Raw genomic sequence first — 23671 nt, 5'->3', positions numbered from 1 at the left:
AGAAAATGAAACAGATTTGTGAACCAGACCATGTAGCTTACATACAGTAGAGACAGAATTCAGAAACCTGATTTTTTTTTCGTTTTTGTTGTTGTTGAAAACCGGACAGGCAAGGTTGTATCCGGACTGGTAATATTTTCAAGTTACCAATCCGACTGTCTAAATCCGACAATCCGACAAATCTAAATCATAATCGCAAAAATATCGGATAGGTGCAATTATGCACGTGTATTTAACTAGCATGGGGCGTAAAGAAATACAGCACAGTTGTCAGATACATATAATAAAGGAAGAGTTGTATGCGGTGCTAAAATACTAAAATATTTCATATGATTTCTACACAACTTATATACATGTATTCTTTTGGGGTTGTTTTAGTTACGTCATAACCCATGAAGAGCTGGGTAGTAACAGGTCTTTAGTGAGTCAGTTTAGTTTTATGCCGCACTCAGCAATAGTCCAGCTATATGGCGGCGGTCTGTAAATAATCGAGTCTGGACCAGATAATCCAGTGATCAACAGCATGAGCATCAATCTGCGCAACTGGGAACCGATGACACGTGTCAACCAAGTCACCCGAGCCTGGCCACCCGATCCCGTCAGTTATCTCTTACAACAAGCATAGTCGCCTTTTCTGGCAAGCATGAGTTGCGGAAGGCATACTCTACCCCGGGACCTTCACGGGTCTGGTCTTTAGTAACCCAGTCTTGCCGTAAAGAGCGACTAGTCAGGATTGGGTGGTCAGGTTCGCTGACTTGGTTGACACATGTCATCCCATCCCCATTGGGTTGATAGATGCTCATGCGCTTGATTATTGGATTGTCTGGTCCAGACTCGAATATTAATAAACAGCTGCCATATAGCTTGAACATTGCTGACTAAAACAACAAGCGAATATGATTACACGATGCCATTTTTTAGAAAGTGGCCAAATGCAACATATGTCATATTTGGGATTTCACTTTCTCAGTAAATGGCATCGTGTAATCATAGCTTTCGGCCATGGGAGCCGTGCCAGTTCACACTTATCAGACGGGTACACAAAGTACGCAGTCTAGACTACCAGTTGTCTGGAAGTCGCGGTGGCTGAGCGGGCTAGGTGGCTGATTTTGTGTGCTGGCGATTAGGTGCCTGACTCTGAGGGTGCGGGTTCGAATCCAGGATGGGACTCAACCAAAAAAGTACAGCTAGAATTTGTACTTTACTGAGAAAGTGAAATCCCAAATATGACATATGTTGCAACAAACGAACATGTTATGTCACGGTGTGTCAGCTTTGTCTGGAAAAGTCGGAGGTGAGGCAAAACGTTTATCAATCATGATAGAGTTCAACCGTAAGCGACGCAGTTGTTGGTCATGGTATCAACCACTCGTTTTCTTCATCCAGATCCCACTATTTACAGACCGCACTAACGGGACACCATAAACCTAACAACCACGCTACGTTTTTCAAATGTCTCGACATATAGCTGGAATTGCTAACGGCTGTGTAAAACAATATTCACCCAGGTTCTCTACGCGTAGTGTGCGTTACACTTTCACAGCAATGGAATCCCGTTGTATAATGCGTGTCAGCGCAAATGGCCTATTGTTTTGAGTAATGTCTCAAATACACGGCTATAGATAGTTTCCAAACACACTCACAAGGTCACGTCAACATTTGAAAACCTCACTGATTAAAAAGTCGTTCCCTGAGTGTCTTTTTCCACAATAGAAAACTGCTGTGACATACGGCTGATATCGATTCTCTGAATGTTACTCTTAGTCTCTCCAGCATTGAGATTAACATCTTTTCCCTAATTATAGATCTGTCACGGCAAGTAGTACTGTTTATGGATGTTGATGGCAATAACAACAATAATGATAAGAATCTTGGCAGGCTTATCAATACAATGTAGACATTTGTGTCGCCCCTTTGCGAATCAAATCTGTATTTCTTTCTTCCCAAGCAGGTAGGTCATTGTGCTCCACTGTACACGACGTCTTAAAGGAACGTTGTAGTTAGTCATGCGTGCCGGCCAGTAAATGTACAGGCTGGTCTAACTGAGATATTTTCCACATCGCTGGTGATTTTCATTCCCTAGATCCCGTTGAAATGCTGACTCGGCCCTTAAGCATGTTGAGTGGTTTATGGACAAGAAGTCGACCTTTCGCAATTTTGCTATACAAACCAAGTCGATCCGAGACTTGACTTTGATGTTGAAGGTGTTGCTTAAGTCAAGCTAATGCGCTAGTAGGTCTTGTTTTAAGATGTTCGATAACGCGAACATCTCGAAATGCGTACACATAGGGCACCCACGTACTTCACTCAAAAAGTCATCATATAAGAGTGAATTTTACAATGATGAACATATTTGAAAGCATTTGGAAGTACACAGAAGGAAAAAACTAAGGGGTGACATGAAAGCACGAGTGTTCCTTCATATTTTTCCAGTTTTTTTCATAGGTTTTATACTGCTATAGCTATACAAAGCTTTTGTAGAAACCTGGAAAAATAAAGGAATACTTATGCGTTCATACAAAGCTTGTCAAGAAACTTGGAAAAAATAAAGATACACTCGTGCTTTCATGTGATCCCTTATTTTCCTCATCAGTATATAAGGAAAGGACTCGCGGTGTACTGCATTCAATTTCGAAATGGCAAATACACAGTTAAGTCAGTGGAAGTTCAAAGAAAAGAAATGCAACTCCATTGCGTCATGATTACACAATGCCATTTAGAAAGAGGTCAAATGTAACATATGATATATTCGGGATTGCACTTTCTTGGTAAAATGCAAATTCTAGACACATGTTGACATTGTAACAATGGTGACAGGTGTCCAAGTAGACATACAGGTAAGCATCTTGTTAGGGACTAATATCATTACGTTACTAAGAAAAATGTAAATGTAAAATAGACATATCAGATCCGAATAATACGCATGATCACGTTTTGCATATCATTTAACAGATTTTGTTAACAATTCTAACAATTTATATATAGCAGTAGTAAAGGAAAGTATAAAATGAAATAATAAATCAGATTTAATAATCTTTCAGATAAACCAGAGAATTACCACATACTTAATGGGTACCAATTTATGTTGTTTGATTTTGGACCAAATATTGTACTGTTCTGTTGTCAGTGTCTCAACTGAATAATCCGAATTATTGCCGTGTGAAAACCCTGGATTATTTCTTTGTATTTTGTAATTCCATGTTAATTTGTGTAAGTCACATGGACAAGTCGTCGACCTTTTTCCTCTACTGACCCGTGCCATTTCACCCAAGGGTCGACGTCCTTCGCATGCAGACACCCATGTAGAACACGTATGTAGTATGCACCATACAATCCTCACAGGCATCGACGTGAACAGTGTCTGTAAACGATGACGCTTAGTCTCTGATCACATATAGTATGAGAAAACGAACCTGAGAAAATCTAGACTGGCTGGCTTCATTTAGAGCTTTTGTGAAAAAAGGGTTTCGGCAGAAAGAAACATAGTGTGGTTCAGAATCTGTGAGTCGGACCAAACAGTTCTTGTTGAAAATAAACATGAACATTAGATACATGATACACCGTCTGTCCAGGTTATACTGGTGGACAAAGAAAGAGTCGTTACGCAGGTCCCAGAATATTTTGAATAAATAAAAACAAGTATCCCCCATCCTACCTTTTAGCCCCGCTCCGCTTTGTCAGTCTGTAGTAACGCCCCAACTAATGTACCATGACTGTGGAAAATAGTGGAAACCAATAATTATATAGAACACGTCTAGATAACTGTATTTCACAGTGGTAAAGAAAATAGCATATTTCGGTAGAAATACGTTATGTAATTACAGGCATCATAGATTAGAGGCAGAATTCTGGACATTTAATGCTCCTAGTCTAGTGAGTGAGGTAGGCCGCCGTTATCAATGTTCTAGTAACATCCGAAATATGACTCCAGAAACCCGGACGAGTGAACGCCTTAACAACTAGGCCACCCAACCAGCCCCCATGCCGGGAACAAATCAACATCAAAACTATTTCCTTAAAAAAGTAACATTTATTACCTATATACAAATCTGTTTTAATACTAAATACATGATGATGATGATCATAGTCAGTTTTTGCATTTGAGCAGCTTCCGTAGCACCTTCCGACTGTCCTTTCTAAAGAGTGGGTTTACTGCACTGTATATCAATGGATTGGCAATGTTGTTTAGAAAATAGGACTTTGATAAAAACTCGTACGCTAGGTCTTCCGCGGCTGTCATACCTGGTTGAAATGCAAGTCCAGCCTGTCTGAGAACCTCCACTATCAAATATGGCAGAAATCCAAACACTCCGGCCAACGTAACCAGTCCAAACATGACAGTTGTACGAGATGTCCGTATTTTAATCCGACTCGAGAATTTCAAACGGTTTGATAGAGCGCTTAGGGGGGTAGATGGGGTCCTTTGTATTGACATCGAAAGGGACCACACGGACGAATGTCTAGTTTCATTGTGTATTTCATTCAAATTGCTTGCAAACGACTCCGTCAGATTCGCCATATTGGAATCTAGCGTTGAGCGTCTCCGACCTTTACCTATGCATTTTGTGTCTCCAGTATTCGTATGAGCATTGTCATCGATATTGTCAAAGGGAAAAGCACTGTTACTTTGGGCGGTAAAACAGGTATCCCCAGTTCCATTTAAAGAGGGTTTGTTCTTATTGTCTGCTATTTTCACCTTTTCACTGCCATACGACGCAGTAAAAGAATAACTTTCTCCAATTCGCTGACGCTTCCTTTTCCAAATTACATGAAACATTCTCCCGTAGAATAATAAGAATATCACAAGGCACACACTGAACAGGAAAGAAATAGAACCCTGAAACAACAGGGAATATATAGAACCGAACAATCCATCCTGGGTGGAACAATCTTCACCAAACACGCCCTTGACTGACGTTGTGACTGTCCGTTTACCCACTAGGAACAGTTGCGGCCATGACACGGAAATTGTCATAGCGAACATAACGATAGCAAGAGATTTGGCCTTCCCCATTGTATATGTCTGAAGAGGGTGACATATCTTAAAGTATCTGTCAAAAGCAATGCACATGAGAATAAGGCCGCACCACGTGTTGACCACAGTTTCCAGAAATCGGAAGATCTTGCATGCGACAGGAACTGGATACTTGTATGGGTTGCTGAGGTCGAACATCTGGAACGGGATGCAGAGGGAACTATTGATGAGGTCTCCCACAGCAAGCAGCAATATGAAGAAGTAGGAGGGAGTCATCTTCTTGCTCCAGTATACGTAGATGACAAGGACGTTACCAAAGATGGCGGCCACCATGATGACACCCAAGGTCACGACAACTGGTTGCTGGAACAGGCGCCTTTCATAGTTAAGTTGGTCAATCGTTGGGGTGACGTTAAGGACTTGATGACCAGTTGTGGTCATTTCAGAATGGATAGGACTTTGTAGCGATGTGAACATACTTCAAATGCTCTCACAGCGTATAACATCCCATCCAACACGCGATTGTGTTGACAACTGTCTTTATGTAACCATTTTGAGAGTCAACATTTGACGCCCTCAGTAGGAACGCACAGTGTGCATTCAACGGCCTATGTGTATATACAGTATGTAAATACAGTGAGTGTGGCTAACCACAGCCATGAATGAACTCGCTTTAGTAACTGACACCACAGCCTTATCCGGGTTCCGATGTCTAACTCTATAATCCGTAATCCAGAGAGCTGACTCAGCAGGTGGATTATGTAATCTGTTAGTCCATCATCTTCATAATTTCCACCAAGTCGCTAAGTACCGAATTATTTGTAACCTTCTACACATCTTCGCCGCCTCTCTGTGGGTTTTCCTGAAAGAACAATAGAATTTCGTCACTGACGGGGGCGGAGGGTATGCGAAAGGCCTGAAATAATACTCTAGATCTGCAAGGCTGTTTTCATTAATGCCCAGTGTTGTGTGGGGTCACTCAGCCGGATACTACCAAAATGTAAACGATGTGGGCTGAATGCTCAGGAAAGATGTCACAAATATATTCTATCAGCGATATTTAATATGCGTATCGAATTGAAATTATTCATAGGATATAACAAAACATGACAAGGTATTTCCTCCAGTCAAAGGTTTACGGAAATGTTTTAAATTCTTAAACTTCGTATCCTGGTAATTGTTAACAGATTTCACAACTCTCTTTGTATCAGTCACGAATCTGTGTATCGGATATTCTATCTTCATATGACTGGGGACCTATCAAAGGAAGAACGTGATTCTCTGACTGTAACGTCGAATGGCAGGTCCTGTCTGTCCTCTTACAGACTAAGCCGCACGTAATGTTGCCGCATTCTCAGCTTCACTATAGTCAACGCCATGCGGAACGAAACACCAGTCTATATTTTCGTTACAGACACTGCAGGTATTAATTTCAAAACTTGATTTACTTTATACACAAATGTTCACAAGCGAATGTGTTGGTTTTTTTAATGAGATGCGTCTGGGCTCTGTGTTAACAGAGGAATAAGATTATATCATCGACAGGGAGCACGAAGCGACGCGAATATGTGAATTGTGTTTGACGCCGCTTTCAGCATGACTTCGGTTATAACGCGGTATTGCAGTGGAAATTCCGGAGTGTTGAAGGTCTGGGGCGTTTATTACACGAGCAGGGGTATCATGGTAAAATGTTTCGCACAGGTTTCCAGGTTTTCAGTACAACGAAGGGTCGCAACTCTTGACAGCGAACTGTGGCTACCCGTTGTCCAGTTGTCCGTTGTCCAGTTTAATTCATTTCCGAAAAGTGATAGGATGGTAATTGTAATTTCGAAAACTACGTGAGCGCCGCTTTTACTCAAGCAGTATCGCGGCGGGGGTCACCAGAAATAGGCTTCACACATTGTATCCATGTGGGGGGGATGGAACCCAGGTCTTCGGCGTGGCGAGCAAACGCTTTAATCACTAGACTACCCCACGAAATATACGACTTAATGGATCACAGTTTCTTACAAGAATAACAGTGTAAGAATTTAGACCGACACATCGCTCAACGCAATAAACAAGATGATGTTATTCACAAAGTCGTAAGTATCGTTATTGACTCACCAGCTTCTAAAATACCCTTCAAAACAATTGCAACAGCATTAAGAATAGTACACGAATAAATTAACACCAAGAGAGAGAACAATAACGATAATAATAAAATCACAGAATCAGTAACATGAATATTACTTAAATGTGATCATGAGCTATACAAGCAGTTGTAATGAAAATGGTATGAGTTACCTACGTGCTTGTTTGTGCTCCTGGTAATGTAAGGAAAATAACAGTGATTAGCAAGTAGCTTTCCTCACGTGTAGCTACATCCGGGGTTCACTAAGTCCGAGTACACTGAAGGTTTGTTAAATCTGTAAATTGGTACTCTTCTCGACGAAACCTGACTTCGTTTTATGCGAGTATTCGTCAAACCCGGAACTATTAGGTTTTGTACAGGTAATGAGATCTGAAGTATGGACCCAGTGCTCCCGCTGGCTGTAATAGGACTTTGTTTGACGAAAACGAAAGCAAACGGGTGAATAAAAGCGAGGTTCACAGTGATGAATAACGCTGCAACCTTGAGGGCCATTACTGCACAAATCATGAAAAGGTTTTTAATCTGCATACTTGAACGCTTATTTCGATTTGAAAAAGATCAGCATTAGTTTTTAAAGAAAGCCTGTTTCTATCATCATCATCATCATCATCATCATCATCATCTATGTTATCACTACTTTTGCAAGATGACTTTTTCATTAATTTACTATTTTGCTAGACTATTCAAACATATCCCATGTCCCCGAGATCACACAAAGAAAAAGATATTTGTAATGATTTCAGCGGATGATTACCTACCTCACAGGGTAGAATCCTGTGATACAGACAGCACTCTCTTTTCCCGCAATCGCGCTGTCTGAAACATAGTGAAGATCGTACAGAGGTAATACAAAATCGTACCCTATGCCAGCCAGTTATGTTGACAACCTACGAGAAAATATATATATAGAAATGCCAAACAACCAACTCACCTTCAGCTTGTATTTCTCACATGTGTCTTTCACGCAAGCAGGAAGGTATATGAGTAAGAAAGTGAGCGGGACGTGTTTTCCCCAGTAAATAGGTCAGACGAAACCAATAAGCGTATCGAGAGGGCCTCTCTAACCAATGAGCTCAATATGTTTTGATGGGGTTTCTTGTGTATTAGGCTTATTTAATAACCAAACGGTGTGGTTCATTTGTCAGTGAAGCAAAAGAGGTGAGCGTTTAGGTAGACAGTATTTTATTGCTGCTATTATTTATTCAAGATGTTATTTACGTTCACTTGAGAGCTGAGCATGTCTAGCTAGTAGTGTGTTTGCCAACGGTGTGTGTAGTCGTTCTCTCGGTCCATTCATCTGGGATGTTGAAATAGACGCTGTCGTAACAAGTAAGTGGTTTCAGATGATCGCAGTTTAGTAGTAGGAAGGGTGTACTCGTGTGTCACTCTTTCCATCGTGTGATATATATTTTCACTGGTCGAACATAATTAAGAGGAAAAAATGCGACTCAAAAACAGCGCGACACAGACACATTTGTTGTCATGCTTACAACACACTTGAACGATTTCAGAAAGCGATGTAACAAATCACGTCGCATTCCATCAGCCGACCTTTGTTTTCTGTTGTAGTCTGCACCCGTCAGAGTAATAAAGTATATATTAATATTTTGTGATTATTATTTAAGAAAGTCCTTACTCTAAAATATGCTCATTTAAGAGACCATGTGTTAGTCTATAAGAAGAAGTCTGTTATACAGACTCTGAAACAAACATATTCAGGAAAACGCAGGTTTAGAAAATTTGGTAAGTCTAGATTACCACAGTGTCTGAAAATTAAGAAAGTGGGCTCCTTTTCATTATATATTTTATGGTTTTAATTCAGGAATCTCTTTTTCTATTAAGGAGTTCACTACCGTTTTAAAATGGATATGTAAAATACAGCAGAGAAGAACTAAAAGAAATCGTCTGAGTCATATTTGAAGAAGCGTGAAGGCTTTGTTCTCAGACCGCGAAGATCCGGGTCAGAACAGGTCTTAAGGAACTTGCAACAGGAGACAAATGGGATCAATCCCGGGATCAAATGTCAGATATTTGACTGTATGGTCCAGAATCGTTCATTTACAGACCTCCGTCAACTCGTTTAATACTTGCTTGATTGCTGTTTAATCAAATAAACAAACACACACACAAACAAACAAACAGCTTTATCCCCATAGTTATTTGTGTAAATAATAGTAATGATAATAATGCCCATTTATTAAGTGCGTTTCCACGCATAACCCATGACGCCTAGGAGGAACTAGAGGGTTAACAGTCATATGACCTATCCCACCGGGTACCCATTCACTACTGGATGAACAGAGGCAAATTCATGCACAAACTCAGTTGCCTAAGGAAGGATTACGTGTGTCATGTTTGCTTCGTTGTACTAGTAATTCTCAGGAGTCCCCCATCCAAAGACTGACAGCGACCAGCGTTGCTTAACTTCAACTGATTTCTGACCCGGGCTCAGTGCAGAGAACCAAACACCACATACGTAGTTACAGCTTGTTCAGCTTGACCTGGGAACTCTACATATGCATGACCTGGGAGGTCAAATAACTCGAACCGCAGGTCGAATTAATTTCATAAAACAGGGGAGCAGGGAATGTTACAAATGTTGCTTTCGTGCGAAGCACACATCGGAAAGATTAAACCATCTGCTTAAAAAAATAGGACATTGTTGACACTGAGATGTCAGATGACAACCTTGTCTCGACTGTTCGTACATGTTGACAATGAACCGACAAAGGTGCTCCCCTTCACAAAAATAGACCCAACCGGTTGTGACACTGTCATGCAATGTATTGGTATTCACTCGATCGGATCAAGCTGAACAACCTGTAGTAACACTACGGGACACCAGAAATAGGCTTCACACATTGTTCCCATGTTGGGAATCGAACCCGCGCCTTCTGCATGATCGACGAACGCTTTCACTACTGGACTACCCGTGTCTTTTAATAAGATGGGCTTGGGTCCCCTTTCAAAAGGCTATTGTGCGGGGGTAATCTCGTTGCAACAGGATGGTGAATATGTCTAGTCATCACTGTACCTGATGTTCCTATGTGCAGGAATCTTTTCAACTCCCCAAATCCGCCAGGAGTTATTCTAACCAATAGGTTCCATTGTACTACCACGGCGGGTAGGATAATCATCAAGCTCCAAAACAGAAAAATACTAAATTAGGATCCTGGTGAACCTTATGTTGAAACGTATTACGTCCGGTGTACCAGATTATAGGCAGAGGCTGTCAGAGGAGACGTTGTTATGTAGTCTAGTCTATGCACGTATCTAAAATAACCTGTTGTGCAGACACTGTCGGATGACATGACCCAACATTTCGTTGCATTAATCAGAGTGACACTCCTTGGGTATATGAACACACTAAAACTGAAGTTCAAAAATAGTGGAGCATAACTGTAATTTTCCTTATGACACTTTTTCATGCTGAGCATTTGTACCTTTCAAAAGGTGTATTATTTAGATAGATATTGTTTGAACTACATCTTAACTATGTCAGTCTAAGTAAACTTTGGTTCTTTATTATTTGTTACACTTCTCATACATTATACAGAATAATACTGAGAATGATAAAGTCCCTTTCACATGGATACATATACTTATGTGATTAAACATACTTTAAGCTATGTAAGTATATGTACTTAGGACGACATGTGTACGTATTGTTTACATGAGTAAGTTTACTCCTGGAGTAAACAGACCTAAATAAAAGTATACTTATTCGACTCCAATAGGTCCAATAAAAGTATATTTACCTATTAATGTAAATACTCTTGGAGTATTTGTAGTCATGTGAATAGCATTTATGTTTGCTGAGGTGAGTATTTCGCCACATATTTAAGACATCTTAAGAGATCACAGAGAGCAGTTACACTCTAAGAAGAAACCTGTTGTGAAGAGGGTCACGCGTGAACTTTCGTGGAATCATGAACCGGACTGGTTATATCGTGTCTATTTGGAATGAATAAATGTTGAGGAACTACTTGAAAGTCCACAAAATAATAAAGGAGCAATATATATACAACAGTGTCAGATACAATAACGATACAAGGATGGGAAAAGAGTTGCATCCAGTGGAAAATACCTATGCACACATTCAAACGAAATTTCTGGGATAGTGAAAAGTCAGGAAGTCAGATGAGAAAGGAAGTGAGAGAGGAAGTCAGATAAGAGAGGAAGTCAGACGAGAGAGGAAGTCACAGGACCAAGTCAAAAAGAAGCCCATGAAAAATGAAAAGAGAATATACATGTAGAACACAAGACTGGAGACAGTTTGAGGAAGTATGTTCAAAGAAAGTAATACAAAATTTGAAAATGCTATGATGTCATTAGAAGATAAGAAAACTGATGCAGAAATGAAGAAGACAGAACCGTAAAAGGTAAAACAAGAAGTGGAAGAAAGACAACACCGCGAGGAAAGAGACCACCAGTTCCGTCTGATGCAACACTAGTCAATGAGTCTCGCTCATCAACCGCCACCGCTTTGAACTTGCTGGAATCACCCAAGTCAGCCATACCAGTCGTATCGTACTCAAGATCGCCGAGCATCTACTGAACAATCAGATGTCTCTTTTCATGATTCAGGAAGAAATCCATTCTGTCAACTTCATATCCTGAAGCATATGTCTCAGTTCATCACATTCTGGGATGTTTACATATTTTGTAAACGATCTTTCAGATAACGTAGCGCAGACGCCACGTACACATTTGTGAACTGCGGAAACACCTGCCCTAAATATATTAGCAATAGTTCTATACACTGCATATGAATCAAGGTAGTAGACTGCCCACCTTAACGTCCAGGTTAGCTATTCTCGAAACGTTCGTAACCCTACGAACTTCTTAAGCCCATAGTTAACACACTGGCTACGATCCAAGTTAAGAATTCTTAGGACTACGAACGTTTCGAGAATAAGGGCCCAGTTCCTGAAGTTCCCTTATAGTGTTGTCAAACATGACTGTAGTTCATTGCAAAAACATAAAATGTCTTTCTATTCACGTGAAAGTTATCTATGCACAGTGTGTGATGAAATAACATTTTCCTGGTTTGAGACCACTAATGGCGAGATCGTTTTGTACTATGTACTTCTGTAACGACACAACCCCAGCGTTAAACCCATACTGACAAAGTATGGTAAATCTCTCCTCCGTTTTCTTGCATGAACAGTTTACTCAAATGATGAAAATTCAGTTATTCCAGTTACGAGATTGTGTTTACTTATACCTGTTTACATGATAATATCTCAACACTGTAAATAGATTTTACGCTTTATTCCTTAACACACTTGAGTAACTAGATTTTCCAATTATCTAGATTGCCTAACTAGAATTACTGCATAATTCTTTGCCCTTACCATTAAGTAGAGTTTAGAGCAAGGCTATACCAATGGGTGGTTGCTTGGTCTCATGAGGCTTGAAAGCAATATTCCAGCAATATAACGACTGGATTCACCATACAGTAACTCACACTGACCTCTAGATGGACATTGCCTGAGTTGAGCTTAACAACACTCCCCCCCCCCTTTTTTTTTTTTGGGGGGGGGGGGGGGGGGATGACAAAAAGTCAAGGTCAAAGGTCATATGATTCCTCCGCTCTGAATTAGACTTCGGATGTTTGTTGTGCTAAAAAGATGACCTTCATTTATCACTGATTATATTCCTGCCGCCATGAACAGTCAGGCCCACCTGACATACTATCACCACCGCCAAACCAGAAATAACACCATCTGGTTAGCATAACGGTCTGGGAATGTGTCTATAGGTATAGGAACGTTTCACTCTGTCTTACAATCCCTGGACATTATATTTTATTTTAGCAACTCAAATGCCTTAAACGAAGAAAGTTTAGATTTACCTTATCTCCCACCTATTTAGAAAATTATATTGGACTAATTGTTCATTAGAGACACTAGCAGCTAACGGACAAATCAACAACGCTTAGTCAACAAATCTATCCAAGAAAGCCCATGCAAGTCTGTGACAAGTCTGGATTACTATTGTTTCTAAAAATAAAGAAAGAGTATCTGCGCTCTTTTCCATTATATTTTATTGTTATAATGGAACAATGGAAGATCCAGGTTAAAATTGATCTTCAGTAACCCACGCTTGCAGTAAGAGGCGACTAACGGGATCGGGTGGTCAGACTCGCTGACTTGACATCATCACATCCCAGTTGCTGTTGATCACTGGATTGTCTAGTCCAGACTCGATTATTTACAGACCGCAGCCATATAGCTTCAATATTGCTGAGTGTGGCATAAAACAAAAATCACTCACTCTGTATCATTATAATTTAGGAACTGTTTCGTCTGAAAAGGGGCAGTTGGATAGCCTAAGGGTTGAAGCGTCACGCCAAAGACACGGGTTCAATTCTCCACGTGGGTACTTTATGTAAAAATTGCTATTGCTGGGATATTGCTAAAAGCGGCGTAAAGCCAATCTCACTCACTCTCTCTGTAAAATGTATTCATTTCATAGCCTAGGTTTTAGTCTAATTAATTCAGTGTGACCCGTCTACTGACCTACTGCTTACATTGATAACTGCAGCTGAAACACATGTTTGTTGTGTAGATGAATCCTTTTCAAAATAGCTGGCAATGCACAAAGGGTGATTGCAACTTCAAGGCACGATAAACACTCGGCTGATGCTTTACATTTAATCCACATTGTGCATATGTATTTTAAAAATATGCCTCTGGTCCCCAAGCAGGACATGGGTACCCGGTAGGTTGAGATGGTAATGTGAGTTAACCTTCCAGAGCCTCACAAGGGGAATTGATTTCATAATCCTAAGGGGTGTGAGAATGAAAATCAACTGGACACTATTTCATTTGATCCGGATAATAATGGTTTAGCGCTTTGAGCATACACGCGTGTGAAGTTAAGAGCTATAAGGAGTCTTATCATTAAGATTACACCTGTATACATGTACATGCATTGTGTACAATAGAACATTCATGTTTCCACTGAAGTTGAAGAAGTCGTGACGTGCCAAGATTTGTAACCTTGGTATTTCGTCAAATGGCACCGAAAAAAAAAAAAAAGCAAAATGAACGAACGATCAAGTATGCGGAAAAGCATCTGGAATCGACCAATGTGGAAAGGCAAACGTTGTGTTTAATTTTGCCATTCGTTTTTACCTGGAAAAGACGAAGTCATGATGCCACGACTGAGTCCCGCCAATCGAAACATTGCAGCAGGCCTCCTTCAATCTGGAGAGTCGTTGTCTGCCGTTCCATTTCCGCCCCAAAACGTCCGAGAAACGGTCGTCCAAGAGTTACCACCCACGCCCAGGAACCTCCACATCCAGGCTGCTCAGTTACGTCATCGTCTTGTCACAACTGTGGACACTGCACAACGGACCCTGGTTTGAGAAGAACTTCAGCCCAAACTGTCAGAAATCGATTGCGAAGTGGGCATTGGACCAGGAAGGCCAGTTGTCGCCCTTGTTTTGAGGGACTTCCATCGCTTTCGGAAACCTGAAACCTTAGAAACTGGAGGCGAGTCTGGTTCAATGATGAATCATGATTTCGTCTTCACCGGCGAGGTTGAAGACAGCGTGTTTATTGTGGGAGACATTAACGTTTGCCCCTAACTGCATTCGACAGATCGACAGCTTCGGTCGTGGAAGTGTAGAGATGTGGGGTACAACTTGCAGTGCGGAAAGATCTGGTTTAATGGTGTTTCATGGAAATTGGATGTCAAATCAGTACATCAACAACTTGTTCCAGCACGACAACACTGCTCCACATGGTGCACGCGTCACGGTCAGCCACTTTGCCAATTCTACCGTCAATGTCTTGCTATGGCCTTCGCGATATCCAGATCTAACACCGGTAGAACACCTCCGATGGATATACTATATCGAAGTGTAACGTCAATGTAAAACACGCCTCAGACACGTCCAAAACTGGCCATTGCATTGCAAGAAGAGTGGGGAAGAATTCCGCAAAAGCCACTTTGTCGATTTTTCCAGTCTGTGCAAAGACTGTGCCAAACAGTAATTGCTGCCAATGATGGCCATACAAAGCAATAAGACTACTTTTTTACCATTGAAATTACACGAAATGATTGCTCTTAAACTAATGAAATACATTCATCTAAATTCGGATTATGCTCTTCTTTTAGTGAAGAGTGTATTTAACTCCTTTATGTCAACAGGACTGTTTGGTATCTTGAGTGGGAGAGTATATATTTCACGCCTATACATATATGAATTATTCATCCGCAAGTCTGTGTCCGGGCCTGTCAGGGAGACTATGTAACACTCATGTATGCCTGTATTATTTGAAGATTATGGCGCTCGGTCAGTCTGGTTCAGGATGTGTGTGGGAGACTCTACATAAAAGCTGAGTACATGAATTATGTGTAAGACGGTCCGTTTCAGGATCTATGTGGGATATTTTTATCGCCCCTGCATATGCACTACCGTGCATCATCAACACTTTATCCGACACAGCGGTAGACCAAGGTTAATTCATGTAGAACATCATAGCTCACTAATTCTGCAGCATAAGGTATTGACTGAATCTACATGGCTGGGCAAGTTAACTTGAACAATCAATTAAACGAAGCAAGGGAATTATTCTTTAAGAATTATCAGATTTTGCCTCGACATATCCTATGCCAGTGCCTCCGATTTTAGAATGGTTGGTAATCGTCACTAATCCTCTGGAGTAACCAGCTGTCTGATATGACATCACAGTCACGCTAGGGTGCGGTTGTACAAAACAACCTTAGCGCTATGACAGTCCTAAGTCTGGGAGTTAGGATAGCCCTAAGACCGCTTTGAAGAACGGCACCCTTGGTTTTTCGACAAGGAAATCCCCCGATTATCCCTACTTTTGACCTATTGCCGACCTACGTGGCTGATCATGGCGAACATTACATCTGTTGCATCTGTTAAAACACGGCGTGACCTTTGATTCCATCTGTCCAATGGCAGGAAGAAAAATGTACAATTCACAGTGTGCAGTTCACATTATTTATTAACTGTGGGGCGGTGGCGTAGTCTAGTGTTTAATGCGTCCGGAGCCGGGTTCGATTTCCCACACGGGTACAATGTGTGAAGCCTTTTCCAGTGAAATCACTCTATTACTTTAATAAATGTCAGGGTCTGACTGAAGGAGTACGGTTTGACGTCGTCCTGAACAGTACTCATGTGTTGGGAGAAACATCTGAAACATACTCGGCGCGAATCAGGATTAAAGCTTAGATCATCGGTTCTGTCATGCCAATGGGTCGCAAGTAGCAACACAGTTGCTACTAAAGGAACCGCGTGCTTGTTGATTTGGGTCAAACGCCATAACACCAATTACCGGATTGCCTGGACTTAACTCGAATATTATCATATATCCCGAATATTGATGAGTACGGCGTCAGTCAACCAACAAACTAGGAGGACATGTACATGAACCGGATGTGTCGGTGCAAGCCTGCTTTGCTGCCTCTATTCACGGTACGAAGTTTAGAATACATCAGCAATTTCACCCATACACACTGTTGAAATAAGACGGAAAATTAATATTATTGTGGCAACATTTAGATCTATGGTGGAGATGGATTAAAACGGGGAATGGGGAAAAAATATCGACATAAAAACTGCCAGGCGACCGAGAATGATTTAAGAAATACAGTTCGTTCCACCACCATGCATAAAGCACACTTTCGCCCTGAACTATTATAGTTAAAGCAGGGAAATGTAAACATTGCAAACATTACCGTGTCTCCGTAAAATTTTGAGTCGAACTATGAAACATTTTATCCTTCGGAAAACATAAACGTAATGTTTCCACCAGTGATGTTAGCTGTGTGATGCAACTGCAAACCAAGGAACGGGATGCGACGATGCAGTTTACTGTAGGAGGCTGTACGAGGCGATGGCAAACTGACATCCATCGTGACGTCAACACATTGTGACGTAATGCAAAAAGTGCACGTTATCGTCTGCTAAAGTATTCTCGGCGCCTTTGATCTTTCACCGAAGCATCTTCGAGTCTCTTTTACAAACGTCGTCAAAAGCCATAACTCGTCGTAAAATACCAATACATCACCATTACACAACAAATTTACTTTGAGACACATACTGAGTATGGGTGTATGGTACTCTGGTATGCACTATCGGATAAATACTTGAAATGCGGCTTCAATACGAGTCAACTCAAAGTCGTACATTCACAGGATTGGAAACCCCCACTGACAGTCTTTGATGTGGGTCCCGCTCATTTGTTGAATGTACGTCAATGGTTAACTTTACAACCCTGTAGTGAGTGAATTTGGTTTTACGCCGCCGTAAGCAATATTCCAGAGATTGTAGAGTTGATGATAAATGTACAAGCCATGGATGGGATGAGGTTTTATGTCAGTGTTAAGAACTTGCCGGATTGGACAGATGCCGGTTTTGACAGCTTCCAGTGTATGTCATCTCAGGCTGATTACTTGTGTGGTATAATTATACTGTAAGAGGACCTGTGATCCCAGAGTGAGTTTTAGGTTTTACGCTGTGTTCAGCAATATTTCAGCAACATCATGGTGGGTGACACCAGAAATAGGATTCACACATTGTGCCCATGTGGGGAATCAAACCCGGTGTGACGCTTTAACCACTAGCCTACCCAACCGCCCTTACAACACTGTCATTAAACACACATTGTATCCAGGGGCAGTGCATCTAATCTTATAATATACTGAATTATTATACATTATTGCAAAATAGCCAACGATTTTTAAATAACGATCAAACGATCGATTTTTAAAACATATTTCAAGCGATGCTTATGAAATCTGTATGTAATGCATCTGATCATATAATAAAATGAATTATTATACAAGTACACTGTTATAAAATATCCAGCAAGTTTCAAATAACGATCAATCTTTACAACATATTTCAAACGATACTAATAAAATCCACATCGATCACCTCTCAAAGTAAGTCTTACCTTGAAGAGGGCACAACTGTGTATGGCGCCACGTTCACGACCAGCTATGGCGGCAGATACTGGGTCGTGTCCCCAAACTGGGATCAATGTTTTCGCTTTATGTTCTCCGTCTACGATAACAAAATATTGATAACCTCTTACTTAAATAAGAAAACCGCATGCCTGGGAGAAATGGGCGCTGTGATTATTTTGTGTCACGAGTTTTCCTGCAGCGATGTTGTTTATGCTCAGGGGGAGATTTTACGTTGAAAGTAAGATAAACAAGAGGAGGATTTGTCAAATCAAATATATATTAGTTGTCCAACTATTCAGTTACAGTGCCAGCTGTGTGTGATATGTGTATTAAATATGGTTTTATAGGAGGGGAGTTGTCGTATCGGGTTTTCGCAATATGTTATTGAATTTATGGATGTATTATTGATTTTTCAGATGTATGGTGTTAAAATATTACTTTTGTGAGGTTTCGTTTTTCATGAGATCACAAACACGCGAGCGCGCAGACACACACACACTTTATCTCTGTGTGTGCATTTAAGAATAGATAGATAGACAGACAGAGAGAGATAGATAGATAGATAGATAGATAGATAGATAGATAGATAGATAGATAGATAGATAGATAGATAGATAGATAGATAGATAAATAGAAAGATAGGCGGGCGGGTGGTCAGCTAGACAGACAGACAGACAGATAGATAGACCAGGTGACCCTTCATATATGTTTCCTTCTGTCAGGCGACTGAGGATTTCTAGTCAAAACACAACTGAAGGATAATCTTATCTCTATAGGTAACAAATAAGACCTTCCCCGGTTGACTTAACACTTGACACAGCAGAAATGTTATATTTATTATAGCTCTTCTTGTTTTCAGACATCAAGCCAGGAAGTCCGATGTTAGCCAGATCCAGGTTGCTTTGGGTCCCGACTCTAGAACTTACGACATTGGAACATGTCTGTTTCAGCGATTTTCATTGATGATTGGTCAGTTGAAGACAAGTAACGTCACGGTGTTCTTTTAAAAGGAAATACAATTATAAAATCGTCCATTGCTCATGGTGTCACAAATTAATCCGATTGCGTGCATTTAAGGCCACAACATACGTGCCCTGAACTAGCGTTTCTTTGACTGAAATTCATTTTTATGTTTGACTGAAATTTATGTTTATGTTTGACTGAAATTTATGTTTATGTGTGACTGAAATTTCGTACCTTCAATGTATCTCTTAAAGTTCCAGTGGGTAATACAAGACATATATGTGCAGGGTCCCATCTTTCTCCCTTCCCCAACTCCGCCTACGCCCTCAGCAGTAGGTAGGAAGTAACACTATTTATTCACAAGGGACAGATATGGTCCGTATATATTGGTAGCTGATTGTCCTTTTTCTCCTAACAAATGCTTGAGTTGAAATCAAACGTAAATTAGAATAACAAAACATATAACAAAACATATACAGATTCGACCACAACACCATATTGTTGGTATATTGCTCAGTGCGACGTTCAACATCAAAGAAACAAATAATTTTGTCTGTCCCCTAAACGCAGGACCCGCTGTGCTCCCAACTTTTTGACTTCGGGTGTGCACACCGCATGACCAACAAAAACACTCTCAACTCCTTTCTACTTAAAGTATTCGAGTAATATATCCTACAGTCAGCTTGTGAAATTAGACATTTCGTGAAATGACTGGAAATGTCAGTCATTTTATTAAATGACTACGAGGGTCTGTCATTTCGATTCATTTTGAGTAGCAACAATCAATATACTTCAGTCATTTCGTGAAATTTCATTTAATGTGTTTGTCGTGGACAGGGGTTTGTGAGGTGTGGCTGGCTCTGGACGGCAAGTGGCAAACAAACAGGTGTAAATGCTTCAAAGCCAAGCTGAAGCCAAACTGTGGCTGCCATTGTTAGGGACAATGAGCGATAATGAAATTCTGATCCGCTTTTGTAGATTAGTTCTTAAACGAAATAATATGGAATTTGAGTTTGCTATACACTGCTATTTCACATTTGATTCTGGACATTGTGATCTGAATCATATTTTGTAAGTCTCAAAATAACAGTACATGTATCTCATCGGACATGTGGAAAGGCAAATAAATTTGCTAGTTGTTCTCAGTAAAACTGAATGCTCTGTCTCAAATTTCTTTGGTATTTATGCTATTAACAAAAATGATTAAAATTACGTCTTCCTTGTGAAAGGTTCATACAGATTGCAGTTATTCTCTGTGTTCACTTTGTAAAATGATTGGGCGTTTTGATTTATTTCGGATTATGATATGATATATGTCATATGCCTCACACTGTTAGTTTTTTGTCACCTCAGTCCCGCCACCTTGACTGTGGAATTGTCCCATTTGTTGTTTATATACGGTGGTACAGTCTATACGACGGTTCACTACGCCTCTTTTCAGTCTACTTTTGAAATTCCCTCCCTTTCCATGACCTGGTTGCCTCAGCAATGACCTTTAACACGTGACCTTAATAACCCAATCACAATTGTAAACACAGCTTCAATATGGCGGCCTTCGGAAGTGAACAGTGAGTTTTTTGGACGTTCATCATATTGTTATCGTCTGGTCTGTGTTTACGTTAATTTGCATATATCACCATACACCTTTGCGATTGTCACAACTGAACACATTGAAATTGGCTCAAAATGATACGGAAGAAATGAGCTAATGTTTTGTTTTCTAAATAAGGCAGGATAACAGACGCATTTCCGATTTTGTTACGTGCAAGGAAACATCGGCTCGGCCATGGATAAGATTGATGTTTTGTCAGCAAGTATTTTTGTTTATGTAAAGAAAACTTGTATAACCCGTATTTAAAACTTCACAGACGTTGTATCGATATGTACATATTCTGTAAACGGGGCATTCTGTTACAGACCAGTATAAATTGTGCTAATTTGCTCTGTGCAACGTGACATTTTCATAACGCTTCAGTCATTATGACAACACAATCAGTTCGTTTGATGTAAAATAAACACTCCCATATATCAAATTTCTGTGACTGACAGTTTGATAATATTAACAACAATTCATTCGAGTATGTGTATTGAAAATTCTACTCAGCATTTCGAATCTTTATCAAAAATGGAAATACTAAATAGGTCTATGCAGCTTTTTACACTTAGGAGATAAACATCATGTGTTGGCCAATTTCCGGGTGTTATTGAGTATTTGAAGCACGGGAATGCATTTGGAACCGACGGCGTCAGCCGGAGGTTTCAAATGAAATATTCCCGTGCTTCAAATACTCAATAACACCCGGAAATTGGCCAACACATGATGTTTATCGACATTGTAAGCACAAAAGTAAACCAAAGGGGTTTTAGTGTCTGCACTCGTTTACATCGAATACGGACACAGCAGTGAAGTGTCATCAGCTGGCCGTTTCAGCTGGTTCTCATGGTAGCATCTGGAGTTGCTCATTTGTGACGTCACTCTAACTTTACGTCACAATATGATTTGAATGACGTCACCACTGTCGATGACACAACAAAACAATTGTTTACGTGTCAATACGCGGTGAATAGTCTTTCAGTTTCCGGGAATCTAATACCATTTAATCATGTTTTTCAACCAATCAGATTACAGAACACAGTAACTTTTGGTTTACAATTCAACAGAATTCATCAGAACAGTGTGGTTACAATGATTGTCACACACATAATAAAAGGCACAACGATTTGCATTTGCATATTTGTTTGCCTTTTTTCTCCAGCAAGATTTCTATATCATTCATTTATGTTTTCCAACATGTGCTTTTAGAAATTCCATGCTTTTGCTAAATACTCTGACCTGTTGCTGCTACTGACTTGTTTTTAAGATCAAGTTATTCTTTAGGTGAGAGTGGCTTAAAGTGTCTGAGTGAGCGAGTGAGTGAGATATGGTTTTATGCCGCTTGTCATGTTGTAAGATGTTAGGCTTATCCTTTATTCATTGTCACCTAACATCACTGAGAACATGACTAAGAACTGAGTAGCTTTAATGACTACTGTCCCAGTTGCACCCTGATTCAGGTAAATATTTTCTGTTAAGTACTTTCACACAACTTTGTATCAATGTTTACCATATTACAACATATCTCAGTCAGAATGTATACATGTTTCAGACCTAGAAATATTTTCATCAGATGTTTTGTGGTCAAACATACATGAAGTAGAGATGTGAGTGACAAACTGGCTGTAGTATTTCTACTCAGCATCTGTCAAGATGTCTGCCTCAAGCACCACGCGATCAACAATAAGCTCACTGGACACTCCCTCAACAACCACATCAGGATCTGGTTCCAGTCGAGGACCTGTTCAGTCAATGTCCAAGACAGACTATGTAGCACCAAAACCAATCACATCCAACAGTGCTGAAGAAGAGATACTGAGAGAGATAGTAAGATTCTCCTGAATTGTTATGAACTCATTGACTGTCAATCATTTTCTTTATCACAGACTTTTGACTTTTTTCATTGGGATCCACAGGGTTTGTCATGATTTTCTATAGCAATTGTATTTGTCCTTTTCAGTGGGTGATCTACAGTGTTCACTTTATCAGTTCAATCTTAATAATATGATTCATTCAAGAGTTTATACAAATTGTTTTCTTTGGATTGTTTTTCATGTATGTATAGTACCTGTTACCAGTGTTAGCATTGTTTTGACAAACATTCCAGACAGGAGATTCAGAGATGTAGTCTGACTATATAAGCAAAGGAATATATCTACATGATCTTAACTATTTAAATTTAAAGCCATCTGCAGGCAAAAAGACAAACAGAATCAATATGAAGTTATATTTTTCATATTCAGTGGTAATTCAACATTGCATCAATACAACATTCAGTGATTCACAATGAAGAGAACATTCAGGGGACATTATGAAATTATCAGCAGATTTAGAGTTCACAAAACTGATCACAAATATGGGGTGGAGAAGGAACATAAAGAAAATAGTACAGCTATGATATCTGAAATTAAATTTGAAGATTACCCAGTGTCTAGATATTCAACTGTTTAACTATTAACCTCTCAACTGTTCTTTTCATAGTGTGCTTGCAATGGCCTCAACTACAGCAAGTTATCAAGTGGTGAAGGAGAAAATGCTTACATTATTGAAATGTTTTTCTCTGGCTACCCTAAAATTGTTGGGTTACAAAACTTCCCAAACCTGCACACGCTGACAATTATGGGTCAAACTATCACCAAGATAGATGGATTGTCAGCTCTCACCAAACTGCAGGAACTGTGGCTGTGTGAATGTCAGATCAAGGTTAGAGTTTTGTTTAATGCCATGCTCAATAACCAATTATGTTTTGGGATTACTTGACAAATAGAGTATTTTTGTGAATGAAAGATGTTTACTTTAGAATGATATATTTACAACTAATGTCTATGACCTGTAGTTTTCTGTAGCTTTGTGCATAATTGTAATTATAAATAAGTAATTTCAGTGTTCACAAGTTATATAAACTGTATAAGTGATTTTTGCAAACATTTGTTTGTGATGATAAGGGTGTGGGAAGAGATATTAAGGGGTTATGAAAACAACATGAAATGAGGGGTTGTATCACAAATACATGATATATGATGAAAGTAATAACATAGTTATGGTATGA

The 23671-nt window shown here is 39.9% G+C and overlaps 2 protein-coding genes across 4 annotated transcripts in view; one reads left to right on the top strand and one right to left on the bottom strand.

Annotated features, from left to right (window-relative positions):
* Positions 1-4010: 4010 nt before the first annotated feature.
* On the bottom strand, positions 4011-8144 carry LOC137293502 (alpha-2C adrenergic receptor-like). Of its 2 annotated transcripts, XM_067824076.1 has the most exons (3): positions 8041-8144; positions 7868-7925; positions 4011-5837 (listed from the first exon to the last, which is right to left on the bottom strand). In XM_067824076.1, the coding sequence occupies exon 3, from the start codon at positions 5450-5452 to the stop codon at positions 4088-4090; it is 1365 nt and encodes a 454-aa protein (XP_067680177.1). In that variant the 5' UTR covers positions 5453-5837; positions 7868-7925; positions 8041-8144; the 3' UTR covers positions 4011-4087. The 2 variants fall into 2 exon arrangements, with proteins under 2 accessions (XP_067680177.1, XP_067680178.1); XM_067824077.1 differs by lacking the exons at positions 7868-7925; positions 8041-8144 and adding an exon at positions 7266-7422.
* Positions 8145-8356: 212 nt separating this feature from the next.
* LOC137294864 (leucine-rich repeat-containing protein 9-like) overlaps positions 8357-23671 on the top strand; it is a 47597-nt gene continuing 32282 nt past the window's right edge. The window contains exons 1-4 of one of the 2 annotated variants that reach the window (XM_067826008.1): positions 8357-8438; positions 18925-19034; positions 22175-22449; positions 23104-23325. In XM_067826008.1, coding sequence (XP_067682109.1) covers positions 22276-22449; positions 23104-23325 — 396 coding nt within the window. In that variant the 5' untranslated portion in view covers positions 8357-8438; positions 18925-19034; positions 22175-22275. Of the gene's footprint in view, positions 8439-18924; positions 19035-20547; positions 20597-22174; positions 22450-23103; positions 23326-23671 lie in introns of those variants that run through there. The other variant, XM_067826007.1, reaches the window with a different exon arrangement.

Source organism: Haliotis asinina, chromosome 8 (assembly GCF_037392515.1).
Source record: "Haliotis asinina isolate JCU_RB_2024 chromosome 8, JCU_Hal_asi_v2, whole genome shotgun sequence".
NCBI classification, from domain to species: Eukaryota; Metazoa; Mollusca; class Gastropoda; order Lepetellida; family Haliotidae; genus Haliotis; species Haliotis asinina.
The sequence above is the reverse complement of the archived record's forward strand: the minus strand, read 5'-3'. Positions and strand labels throughout refer to the sequence as shown.

Coding starts and splice junctions, on each gene's coding strand:
- LOC137293502 (XM_067824076.1), bottom strand. CDS start 5,452: ATGTTCACATCGCTACAAAGTCCTATCCATTCTGAAATGACCACAACT.